The sequence below is a fragment of the Dipodomys ordii genome, unplaced genomic scaffold (genome assembly GCF_000151885.1).
Source record: "Dipodomys ordii isolate 6190 unplaced genomic scaffold, Dord_2.0 Scaffold108, whole genome shotgun sequence".
NCBI lineage: Eukaryota > Metazoa > Chordata > Mammalia > Rodentia > Heteromyidae > Dipodomys > Dipodomys ordii.
Window position 1 is genome coordinate 453,852 of NW_012267324.1, and position 11,080 is coordinate 464,931.

The 11,080-nt window shown below is 59.1% G+C and overlaps 1 protein-coding gene across 2 annotated transcripts; it reads left to right on the forward strand.

Annotated features, from left to right (window-relative positions):
* Positions 1-2,643: 2,643 nt before the first annotated feature.
* On the forward strand, positions 2,644-10,165 carry LOC105994725 (cytochrome P450 4F6-like). Of its 2 annotated transcripts, none has more exons than XM_013028358.1 (13): positions 2,644-2,715; positions 3,066-3,267; positions 4,630-4,774; positions 5,181-5,234; positions 5,355-5,482; positions 6,052-6,173; positions 7,114-7,384; positions 7,802-7,868; positions 7,975-8,104; positions 8,462-8,595; positions 8,732-8,796; positions 9,159-9,241; positions 9,952-10,165. In XM_013028358.1, the coding sequence occupies exons 2-13, from the start codon at positions 3,067-3,069 to the stop codon at positions 10,127-10,129; spliced, it is 1,578 nt and encodes a 525-aa protein (XP_012883812.1). In that variant the 5' UTR covers positions 2,644-2,715; position 3,066; the 3' UTR covers positions 10,130-10,165. The 2 variants fall into 2 exon arrangements, with proteins under 2 accessions (XP_012883812.1, XP_012883813.1); XM_013028359.1 differs by having other exon boundaries at positions 2,698-2,820.
* The last annotated feature ends 915 nt before the right edge of the window (positions 10,166-11,080 follow it).

An 11,080-nucleotide genomic window follows, 5' to 3' on the forward strand; every position in this document is an offset into this window, starting at 1 on the left:
GATTGCCTTGGCTACTGGAATCATAATCGCCATTTGTAATCACTCACTACTGGCTCTGCTCCTGTAACTTAACTTAGCTTCTTTGCTGATCACGAAACTACCACTGACCACCCCATGGATCTTGCCTTCAAATACCCTGAGCTAGCCGGGCGCCGGTGGCTCACGCCTGTCATCCTAGGTACTCAAGAGGCTGAGATCTGAAGATCATGGTTCAAAGCCAGCCCGGGCAGGAAAGTCCATGAGACTCTGATCTCCAATGAAGCACCAGAAAAACGGAAGTGCCATGATGGCTCAAGCAGTAGAGTGCTCACCTTCAGCTGAAGAGCTGAGGAACAGCACCCAGGCCCAGAGATCAAGCTCCACAACCAACAACAACAACAAAAAGCCCTGATCCGGGCGCTGGTGGCTCACGCCTGTCATCCTAGCTACTCAGGAGGCTGAGATCTGAGCTTCACAGTCAAACCCAGCCCAGGAAGGAAAGGCCATGAAACTCTTATCTCCAATGAACCACTAGAAAACCGGAAGTGGTACTGTGGCTCAAGCGGTAGAGTGCCTTGAGCTGAAGAGTTCAAGGACAGCATCCAAGCCCAGAGTTCAAGCCCCACGACAGCCTCTCTCTCTCTCTCTATGTGTATATATATATATATATATATATGTATGTATATATATATATATATATATGTGTGTATATATATGTGTATATATACACACACACACACACACACACACATATATATATGCCCTGAGATACTTGAATTTGCTGCTGTTCTTCACTGTCCCTATAGTGGAGAAAGTCACCGCACCGCTAATGAAGACTGCTAGTCCGAGTGACTGAGTGTTGGTGACTCCCTTCACCAATTGTGGGTTCTAGTCCCACTGGCCCCAGGAAGTTGGGATACTTGAGAACCTTTGCCTCCTTTTGTCTCGCTGGGCAGCTTCACGCTTCACACTCACCTGCATTTGGGAACTTGCCTGAGGTAGAGAAGGCTCAGACCAGCACACAGGGGAACTTGGGACTGTTTTTGGACAAAACATGCCCCCCACACCTTTTCTGAGCCCTGAGGGGCCGTTGCTGTACACCAGCTAGGACTCTGCCCCGGGCCTCCTGACTGCCCTCCCCATGGGCTCCTCGTGCCTCTTAGCCTTCCCCTCTGCCACACTTCTCCTCTGCCCTCTCTGAAGCTGAGGACTCCAGATGCTTCTCCAGGTGAGCCCTTTATCTCCACAGTCAGACCCAGAGAGTCAGCCTGGCTGGATTCTTTGTACCTCAACCAAGAAATCCCAAATTGCTCAGCTACAGTGCTCTACCACTTAAACCACACCTACAGCATTCTGTTTCTGCTCTTAAAAGTCATGACCAAGCCAGGTGCCAGTGGCTCACACCTGTCATCCAACAGCTCAGGAGACTGAGATCTGAGGATCGCCATTCAAAGCCAGCCTGAGCAGGAAAGTCTGGGAGACTTTTTTTTTTAATATATATATATTTTTTATTGTGAAAATACTGTACAGAGGGGTTACAATTACATGGGCAAGATAATGAGTACATTTCTTATCAAGCATTGTAGCCTCCTCCTTTGTTTCCCCTTCCCATCCCTTCCCATCCTCCCCGACCCCCTACCCAGTCCTCCTCCCCCCCACCAAAGTTGTAAAGTTTGTTTTTGACATAACGACTTGTACATCTCATTGTTGCAATAGGTCCATTTAAACAATTTGTTTTTTCCCTTCCCCTCCACAAATTATACTGACATCAAATACAGTGAAAGTAAGGGTTATACTGTGGGGGAGGGACATACAAAACAACAAAGAACAAGAGACTCTTATCTCTCCAATAAACCACCCAGACAACTGGAAGTGGCGCTGTTGCTCAAGTGGTAGAGCGTTGGCCTTGAGCTGAAGAGCTGAAGGACAGCGTTCAGGCCCAGAATTCAAGCCCCATGACCTACCAAAAAAAAAAAAGTCCTGGCCAATCCTAGCTACTCAGGAGGCTGAGATCCGAGGATCACAGTTCAAAGCCAGCCAGGCTAGCAAAGTCCATGAGACTCTTTATCTCCAATGAACCATTAGAAAACCGAAAGTGGTATTGTGGCTCAAAGTGGTACAGCATTAACCTGAAACAAAAAGAGCTGGCACAGTGCCCAGGTGCTGAGCTGAAACCCCACAACTGGCCAAAAAAAAAGGCAACTGAACCCACACCTCGCACTGCCTGAGGGCGGGACTTGAACCCTTGTCAGCTGTGCAGCTAGTGAGTTAGAGATTCCTGTCCAGAGCCCCAGAATTCTCCAGGAGAAATGGGACATTGCATCTTCTCTGCTCAACCTCAGGGGCTCTGAGGAGATGATCTGAGACAAGACTTGATCTAGCCCTGATCTCCTGGGCCCTGAACTCCAAATTCATGCTGTTACTTGCCATCCTTGGCCTTTGGAAGGGCTGGGGGTTAAAGAAGACTTTAACCCTGATAAAGCAGAAGGTGCGGATTCCTGAGAGCCCATTGTCAGCCTGTGACCCTGAGTTGGTTTCCCTGTGTGCCTTCTCAGCTGTCCTTGCCCTCAGACCTTGGCTCCCTGCCCCGTGTGGGAGGAGGCAGCTGGGTCTGCAGGGGATTGGCTAGTGCACCACAGCCTGGCCTCCTACAGACTCCTCCTCAGTAGCGGGAGACAAGGAAGTCCCAGATGAGGGCGGCGGAGTTGGTGAGAGAGAAGTTGCTCCTGAAAGAAGGTGCCACGCTGGGGAAGGTGGTCGCGGCCTGAAAGGGGGCGGGCACTGCGCCAGGTCAGGGGGGCTCCAGGGAGCCAGCGGGCTCCAGAGACTGGTGGTTTCTGGGTAACATTCTCTCATAACTTCCCCCTTGACTCCAAGTCGGAGATCTAGACTCAAACAGATTTGCCTTCCTCCCCATGTCTACCTTTGTCTCGCCTCTCCTACCTCTGTTCCTCCTCTCCACTCCCGCCATGCCTGTTCCCTGGGATTGTCTTCTCTTTACCAGCACGCACGCACGGTCCATGCCTCTGTGTTCCTGGAGTTCCCGGATCGTCTCCTGAGCTCCGCTCTGTCCCTCGGTCCCGCAGGATGCTGCAGCTGGGTCTGTCCTCCCTGGGCCTGGGCTGGCTGCTGACCATCCCTCCGTGGACGCTCCTGATGTTGGCCGGAGCCTCATGGCTTTTGGCTCGACTCCTGACCTGGAGCTACGCTTTCTATGACAACTGCTGCCGTCTCCGATGCTTCCCACAGCCCACCAAGCGGAGCTGGTTTTGGGGTCACCTGGGCCTGGTGAGCACGACGGGTGGACAGCCCACGGTGGTTTCCCAAGGAGTAGGGAATGGGCTTAAGGCACGGGGGGGGGGAATGTTTGAGGCTTAGGATAACAGACAAGTGAGGCAGAGAGGCCGCGCGAAGCTTCTCTTTCTTCATATCCTGCCCAGTCCATTCCTGTCCTCGGCCCACTCACATTTCACGCTATTCTGTCATGAGTGCTTCTCTGGATTATTGGGGGTCATAGGATGGGCAACACCAAGCACAGATCACGGAGCCCCCTTCCGCTGGTTCAGTTTCTACCCTTGAATTTTGGGGGGTCATAGGATGGGCAACACCAAGCACAGATCACAGAGCCCCCTTCCACTGGTTCAGTTTCTACCCTTGAATTTGAGGTCTACTTTGTGGACCACATAGAGTCTCCACCCTGTGCGAACCATCTCTGTTGGCCTCAGGCAAGTGTGCACTTATCTCTGAACTGCTATGAGTGAGGACCCCTACAGTTACTAGCAGGGCACCGTAGGGGCAGAGTGTCCTTTTCTTATCTTCCTCTCTCTCTCCACCAACAAGTTCCAAAGGACCTCATTTCTTTTCTTTAGTTTGTTTTTTGTTTTTGTTTTTATTTTGCCAGTCCTGGGGCTTGAACTCAGGGCCTGGGTGCTGTCCCCGAGACTCTTTGTGCTCAAGGCTGGCGCTCTACCACCTGAGCCACAACGCCACTTCCGGCTTTTTCTGACTAGTTTATTGGAGATCAGAGTCTCACAGACTTTCCTGCCTGGACTGGCTTCAAACCATGATCCTCAGATTTCAGCTTCCTGAGTAGCTAGGATTGCAGGCGTGAGTCACCAGTGCTGGCATGAATAAAATGTGACCTTTTTTCTTGGTGGCAGTCATGGGACTTAAACTCTCAGAGCCTGGATGCTGTCCCTGAGCTTTTGCTCTATCACTTGAGCCACAGTTCCACTTCCAATTTTTTTGCTAGTTAATTGCTTTATGGGTGGGAGAGAAGAGTCTCATGGGCTTTCCTGACTAGCCTGGATTCAAACCACAATCCTTACATCTCAGCCTCCTGAGTAGCTGGGATTACAGGTGTGAGCCACCAGTACCAGGCTGTTATTATTTCTTTCATCCCTCTTTTCATCTCTTCCACCCATCCATCATTCATACTCCTATGTAGGGCAAGAAACAGAGGAAGAGAGGAAGGAATCAGAGAGACGCACTAAAAAGAGAGAGATGCACGGGAACCAAAAGAGACAGCTGTGGACACAGAGGTTGCCCGGTGGCAGCACAGATCAGCCGTCGGGAGAAGTGGAGGACAGGGGCAGGCTGGGGGGCCCGACGGCCTCCTGCCCGAACTGGCCTCAGCTTCTCCTTCCCTAGACGAAAAGCAGCGAGGAAAGCATGAAGCTGGTGGAGGAGCTGGGCCGCTGCTTCCGAGACGTCCACCTGTGGTGGATTGGGCCCATCTGCCCCATCCTGCGGCTCGTCCACCCCAAGTTCGTGGCCCCCCTGCTCCAGGCCCCAGGTGTGTCTGCGGGGATTCACTCCCTGGCATGCCCCTCGCCTCTCCTCCCCCTTCTAGAAAGGCCAGGCTGAGCAGAAGGGGCGGGATGACTCTGTTGGCATAAATCAGAGAGAGGTGTGTGCGTGCATGCGTGCGTGCGTGCGTGTGTGTGCGTGCATGCGTGTGTGCGTGCATGCTTTCCCCGTCAGGTGGGACACGTCAGATGCACATGGAGTTGTGCAGCGGTGTGCTTTGCACCTTAGCCCAGGCCTTTGCCCTGCTGGGTGTTGCAGCCTGGCCCGGGCTACCCATGTTTCCCCTCTTCCTCTGCCTTCCTTCTGGGCTTGGAGGGGGACATGGGGATGCTCCCCCCTCTTCTGGGAGCTCCACACCCTGCGCGGCCCGTGATGGTTCTCCTCCATGTCAGCTGACTTTGCCCCCAAGGAGATGACACTCTACAACTTCCTGGAGCCCTGGCTGGGTGAGCGAGCGGCTGCGGGCGGGCAGGCGGGCGAGGCTGGGATGAGGGAGGGCCAGGCCCCCGTCCCGCCCCCCCCACTCAGTCATCAGCCTTCCTCTCCCCTCTCCCCCCCTCCACTAGGAAACGGACTCCTGCTGAGCGCCGGAAGCAAATGGAGCCACCGGCGCCGCCTGCTGACCCCTGCCTTCCACTTCAACATCCTGAAGCCATACGTGAAGATCTTCAACAGGAGCGTGAACACCATGCACGTGCGTGCCTGGAGCCCAGGGTCCCTCTGGGAACACCCAGGGCTTGCTGGCATGGCAGAGACGTGCCACGGCCCACCATGCCAGCCATGACATATCTGCCGCCATCTGCAAGGCCAGAGCCGGAGCGAAGACAGGGAGAAGCAGGCTCTGCTTCCCGAGGGAAGGGGCCATCATCTCCACGGTCAGGGCAGAGGGTGGAGAGAGATGGAGACCGGGGTCCTGTCGTAACCAGCCACCACTGGGTTAACGATAAAGGTGATGTCGGTGGTTCCCATTTAACTAAGCACATACTATGCGCCAGAGAAAGCAGGCATGCTTACTAACGTAACTTATGCCCACCTGGCTGTGGGTGATGCTGAGAGGCAGACCAGGGATTTGAACTTGGCACCTCAGATACAAAAGCAGGCCAGCTTATCTGTTGGACCCATGGCTCCTGGTTCCCTTCAGCTCCCAGTCACAGGTTCAACTCCCTTCCTGGGGGTTAGGTACCTGGGCAGAGGACCAGGAAGGCTGGCCCAACCCTACTCACCAGCCTGGCATTGGTTCCAGCCCTGTCCCCTTCCGGCCAGGCCAAGTGGCGGCGTCTGATCGCGGAGGGCATCACGAGTCTGGACATGTTCGAGCACATCAGCCTCATGACCTTGGACAGTCTGCAGAGATGCGTCTTTGGCTTTGACAGCAACTGCCAGGAGTGAGTCCCTGCTCAGACCTGGAAATCTGGGCCACGGACACCCAGGAGGAGAAAGGGGAGGGAGGAATGTCTGGAGAAAACCCAGGGGCCTTCCTGGAGGAAGAGGAGGAGAACTGGAACGGAAGGGGGAGTGAGTGGTCCTCCAGGCTGGGTAGATTAGTGTGAGTGAAGGCTAGCCAGCAGGGTGAGCAGAGCAGGGCACTGGGGACCGGAAGTGAGTCTGGGGCGCTGTGTTACCCAGACTTCCTACCTCTGTGACACGAGTTCTGAACAAAACAGCTTCAGGCAGGAAAGATGTGGTGTGCATTCCCCCCATCAGTGCTTTCATTTCATCAGGGGGGGGGGCAGCTCACCATGTGGCGGCCAGGAAGTAGTGAAAAGGGGGAGGGGCCTGGGGCTGCTGCTGCTTCCTTCTTCCCTTTTATTCTCTTACCCCCGTCCCCACCTAGGGGACAGAGCCTCCCATAAGCAGAATGAGTCTTCTCCCCGCTTAGTCCTGTCTGGAAGTTTCCTGACAGTCGTGACGGAGAGGTCAGAGGCACGCTTGGTCCACCATCTCCTAGGTATCTCCTGTGCAATCAGGTTGATGGGATTAACTGTCACAGACCTGGGCGCCATTGGCTCCCGCCTGTCATCCTAGCTACTCAGGAGGCTGAGATCTGAGGATCATGGTTCAAAGCCAGCCTCAGTTTAAAAAACAAAAAGTTCAAGAGACCCCTCCCTCACCTCAACTAGTAACAATGGGGCCTTTGTCACCCAGCTGGGTAGGAAGTATAAATAGGAGGATCGTAGTCTAGATGAGCCTGGGTAAAAAGCAAGAGGAGAAAGGGATGAGGGCATGCCTGCCTGGCTAGCTTGAAAGCCTGAGTTCAGGTCCACTTCTACCAAACAACTACAACAAAGCCCCTGTGTCCCGCCTCTGGCCGGTCTGGCCTCGCAGGAGTCGCAGTGACTACATCGAAGCCATCTTGGAGCTGAGCACTCTCGTAGTGAAGCGGTACCAGCAGATCTTCCTCCACAAGGACTTCCTGTACTACCTCACCCCCGACGGCCGGCGCTTCCGCAAAGCCTGCCGCCTGGTGCACAGCTTCACCGACGGCATCATCCGCGAACGGCAACGCACCCTTGCCAGCCAGGGCCCCGAGGGCTTCCTCAAGGCCAAGGCCAAGACCAGGACTTTGGACTTCATCGATGTACTGCTCCTGGCCAAGGTGGGCCTCCCTGGGGACACTTTTGATGTTAGCTGTCACTTAGGCCCAGCACCAGTGGTTGATGCCTATAATCCCATCTACTCAGGAGGTTGAGATCTGAGAATGGTGGTTCAAGTCCTTAAGATTCCAAGTAACCAGCAGAAAGGCAGAAGTGGCGGTGTGGCTCAAGCAGTAGAGCTCCAGCCTTGAGTGACAATGTTAAGGGAGAGGGAAAGGCCCTGAGCTCCATTCCCAGGACTAGCACGTCACCGTATGCACACACACACACAAAGCCAACACAATGTCCAAGAGAAGAAGTTGGACTTGATGCAGAAGGCACTGGGGAGGCGCAGGAAAAGAGGGGGAAGTTGGAAGTACATTTTGATGGCATCTAGCGCCCTCAGACATGGTGTGGCCTGCAAGCATTTTCTCTTCCAGGATGAGGACGGGAAGGCGCTGTCTGACCAGGACATCCGGGCGGAGGCCGACACCTTCATGTTTGGGGGTGAGGCTTGGGGCAGGAGTCCCTCCACCCTGGGGCCCCACTGGCCCTCCCTGCCCGGGCGCCGTCCACGCTCAGCCCGGTGACCCGCCCCGCGGCTGCCCCTCAGGCCACGACACCACAGCCAGCGGGCTGTCCTGGGTCCTCTACAACCTGGCCAAGCACCCGCAGCACCAGGAGCGCTGCCGGCAGGAGGTGCGGGAGCTGCTGCGGGACCGCGACCCGCAGGAGGTGGAGTGGTGAGCGCGGGCCTGGGCGGGGGGTGGGGGGGCTCTCCCCGGCTGCGCCCCCCGCCTGGGGGGCTGTGTGCTCCATTCCTGCTTGGTAAGAGTAGGAGCCAAAGCCTGGCCCGCGCAGAGCTGAGAGTTTCTTTCTTTCTTTGGTGCGGGTCCGGGTCCGCGCCCTGGGCCTCCGCGCGCTCGAGGCCGCGGCGCCACGCCCGGCTTCTCCGGGGCGGTCTCGTGGCGTTCGGAGGCTCTCGGCCCGTCCTGCCCGGGCTGGCTGTGACCCGCGATCCGGGACGGCAGCTCCAGCGGCCGGGAGGGCGGGCGGAGGCCGGGAGGGAGGGTGCGGCCGGTGACGGCGAGCGCCCTCAGGGACGACCTGGCCCAGCTGCCCTTCCTCACCATGTGCCTCAAGGAGAGCCTGCGGCTGCACCCGCCCGTCACCGTCATCTCCCGCCGCTGCGCGCGGGACGTGCAGCTGCCCGACGGCCGGGTCATCCCCAGAGGTGCGGGGGGGGGGGGGGGGCGGGACGCGGGGGGCGGGGCGGGGCGGGAGGGGAGGGGGAGGGGAGGGGGCGCCCCGGGTCCTGGAGCCCAGCAGGCCGCGCAGACTCCCCGTGGACAGCTCTGCCTCCCCCACAGGGAACACCTGTGTCATCAGCATCTTCGGAATCCATCACAACCCTTCCGTCTGGCCGGACCCCGAGGTGCGGCCCCGCCCCCTCCATCCCTGGACCCGGGGGCGTGGTCAGAGTGCCCCGCCCTCTGAGGTGTTGTCCTGGGCGTGGCGTGTGTCGCCCCGCCCCCTCGTGGGACCCTGTGGGCGTGGCCAGGGCTGCTGTCCCGCCTATCCATCATGAGACCTAGCAAAGGGGCGTGGTCAACATGTGGCCTGCCTGCCCACAAGGCACCGGCGGAGGGGCGTGGCCTGTGAGGCTCCGCCCCGACCCTCGAGGGGCGTGGCCAGGGATCCGGCCGGCTCACCCGTCTCACCCTTCTTTGGGGGCGCGGGAGGGAGGGGGGCTCCTGAATTGAAAGACACAACCGTCCAGTACTGCCGCACCCCTAGGTCTACGACCCCTACCGCTTCCACCCAGAAAACGTGCAGGACAGATGTCCGCTGGCTTTCATGCCCTTCTCGGCAGGGCCCAGGTGAGGCCTGGGCCCGCTGGGGACGGGCCGGGGGGGGGGGGGCAGGGGGAGGGGGGAGGCCGGAGCCGGACACGGGCCAGGGAGATGGAGGCTCGCAGCCCTCGGGGCTCCTCACCGCCTGGCTGCCCAGGCGCGCAGTGGCTGGGGATTGGGGTACACGGATGTCAATGATTTGGAGACGGGTGCGCAGCGGGCGCAGTGGTTTGGAGGTTGGGGCGCGCAGGTTGCTCGTGGTAGTTGGGAGATTGGGTGCACGCCGGAGTTGAGTAGTTTGGAGAACGGGGGCACCGTTGCTGAACTTCCCCCGCCCGTTGGTCTAGTTGTGGACAGACCCCTCCCCCCGGGATCCCGGTCCGCCCGGGGTCCCCATCACCCCCCGTCCGCCCGGGCTCCCCGTCCTCCTCGGCCCCGGCTCCCCGGGCTCCCCGTCCTCCTCGGCCCCGGCTCCCCGGGCTCCCCGTCCTCCTCGGCCCCGGCACCCCGGGCTCCCCGTCCTCCTCGGCCCCGGCACCCCGGGCTCCCCGTCCTCCACCCCGGGCTCTCTGTCCTCCACGGCCCCGGCTCCCCGGGCTCCCCGTCCTCCACCCCGGGCTCCCCGTCCTCCTGGCCCCGGCTCCCCGGGCTCCCCGGGCTCCCCGTCCTCCACCCCGGGCTCCCCGTCCTCCTCGGCCCCGGCTCCCCGGGCCCCCAGTCACCCCCCCACCCCGCAGGAACTGCATCGGGCAGACCTTCGCGCTGAGCGAGATGAAGGTGGCGCTGGCGCTGACGCTGCTGCGCTTCCGCGTGCTGCCCGCAGGGGGCGCCGCGGGGCCCGAGCCGCGCCGGAAGCCGGAGCTCATCCTGCGCGCCGAGGGCGGCCTGTGGCTGCGCGCGCAGCCCCTGGACTGACCGCGCCCCGCCCTCCCCCTGCCCGGGCAGACCCCAATAAAGCTGCGCCCAGTCGTGTCTGAGCCTCTTTGGGTGGGAGGTGCGAGCTGGGGTCCGCGCCGCAGCCCGGCGGCCTGGCCTCTCACGTCTGTGCGCCCGGCCCGAGCCCCGGGGCCCCTCCTGAGATCCGCGTCTGGGGCTCCGTGCAGCTGCGGCCCACCGGAGGCCTCGCCCCCCCCAGCCCGCCCCGCAGGAGCGGCGCGGTGAGTGCGCCTGCGCACCGGCCCGGCCCGGCCCCCCGAAAATCCACACCTGTCTGCCCGGCGACGTGACGGGCCGCCGACGGGCCAGACTCAGGCCTGACCTCGGGGCCGGGCACCCGGCCGGCTCTGAACCGCGATCCTCAGATCTCAGCCTCCCAGTAGCTGGGATGACAGGCGAGAGCCCTGGGCATCTGGCCCCGGATTTTACTCGTTTATTTATTCATTGATTCATTTATTTTTGCCGGTCCTGGTTCTTGAACTCTGGGCCTGGGCGCTGTCCCTCAGCTCTTCAGCTCAAGGCGAGCGCTCTACCACTTGAGCCACAGCGCCACTTCCAGCCTTTTCTGCTTATGTGGTGCTGAGGAATCAAACCCAGGGCCTCATGTATGCAAGGCAAGCGCTCTACCACTGAGCCACCTTCCCAGCCCCTTCCAGCTTTTTCTGGGTGGTTTATTAGAGTTAAGAGTCTTACGGACTTTCCTGCCCAGGCTGTCTTTGAACCACAATCCTCAGATCACAGCTTCCTGAGTAGCTAGGATGACAGGCATGAGCCACCGGCGCCCGGCTCTGAGATTTTATTTATTTATTTATTTATTTTTGGGTCCAGTTATGGGGCCTGAACTCTGGGCCTGGGCGCTGTCCCTCAGCTCTTCAGCTCAAGGCTAGCGCTCTACCACTTGAGCCACAGCGCCACTTCCAGCTTTTTCCT